The sequence below is a fragment of the Wasmannia auropunctata genome, unplaced genomic scaffold (genome assembly GCF_000956235.1).
Source record: "Wasmannia auropunctata unplaced genomic scaffold, wasmannia.A_1.0 LD327698.1, whole genome shotgun sequence".
Classification (NCBI taxonomy): domain Eukaryota; kingdom Metazoa; phylum Arthropoda; class Insecta; order Hymenoptera; family Formicidae; genus Wasmannia; species Wasmannia auropunctata.
The window spans coordinates 1-749 of NW_012035192.1; the positions used below are offsets into that span (position 1 = coordinate 1).

The 749-nt window shown below is 34.7% G+C and overlaps 1 protein-coding gene across 2 annotated transcripts; it reads left to right on the forward strand.

Annotated features, from left to right (window-relative positions):
• The first annotated feature begins 8 nt into the window (after window positions 1-8).
• On the forward strand, window positions 9-734 carry LOC105460143 (trafficking protein particle complex subunit 11-like). Of its 2 annotated transcripts, none has more exons than XM_011706586.1 (3): window positions 9-173; window positions 256-448; window positions 562-734. In XM_011706586.1, exons 2-3 carry the CDS (start codon window positions 264-266, stop codon window positions 596-598), a joined length of 222 nt encoding a protein of 73 aa, XP_011704888.1. In that variant the 5' UTR covers window positions 9-173; window positions 256-263; the 3' UTR covers window positions 599-734. The 2 variants fall into 2 exon arrangements, with proteins under 2 accessions (XP_011704888.1, XP_011704887.1); XM_011706585.1 differs by having other exon boundaries at window positions 9-105.
• The last annotated feature ends 15 nt before the right edge of the window (window positions 735-749 follow it).

A 749-nucleotide genomic window follows, 5' to 3' on the forward strand; every position in this document is an offset into this window, starting at 1 on the left:
ATCTGAACTGTCAAAGTGGAAAATGACATACAATATTAATTAGCGTCTAATCGCAAAGTAACGTGTTATCCTTACTAACGTGTTATCCCATTTAATTGATCGTTCGTAAGTAGATTCAGATGTTATTTGAGAAGTTATTATAAAATATGCTGCTACACAAATAATACTGAAAGGTTGAAACAAGAGATTTTTAATTAGTAACACACCTGAAACTCGTAAGAATTATTGCATATTGATTGTTACTTATTCTTCCAGGCTTCACGATGTTTGAATTGCCAGCAGAAGTGATAGCTAAGCCTTTAGCTCTGATAGGTTTGACTGGATTAGACATTGCAAATCCAGTACATCGCTCTATCTGGGATGCATTCAGCAATAATCGTAGACCAGATTGCGCGGCCATCCAGTTCAAGCTCCTCGGTTTGGCGAATTTCCTACTGTCAAGTCAAAGGTATAATATTTGACATAATGTTCGATGGTATAATATTTGCTGTCATACACTTGTAAAAAAAAATTGATGCTATTTGATCCGATATTGCTATGTATTGTTTTTATACATTATAGCTCATACGAATGGCACATACCTAAAGGAACTGGATAAACAAGTTTTTAAAACGGAACTGGATAAACAAGTATCTCAATGACATTCCTTCTGTGGTTGTTGTGTTCTATGATTTAGACTGGAATGATCCTTTGTGAAATGAGAAAAAGATGGAATGTGCGTCTAGAGTGCAATCTTTAAGGTAACATTT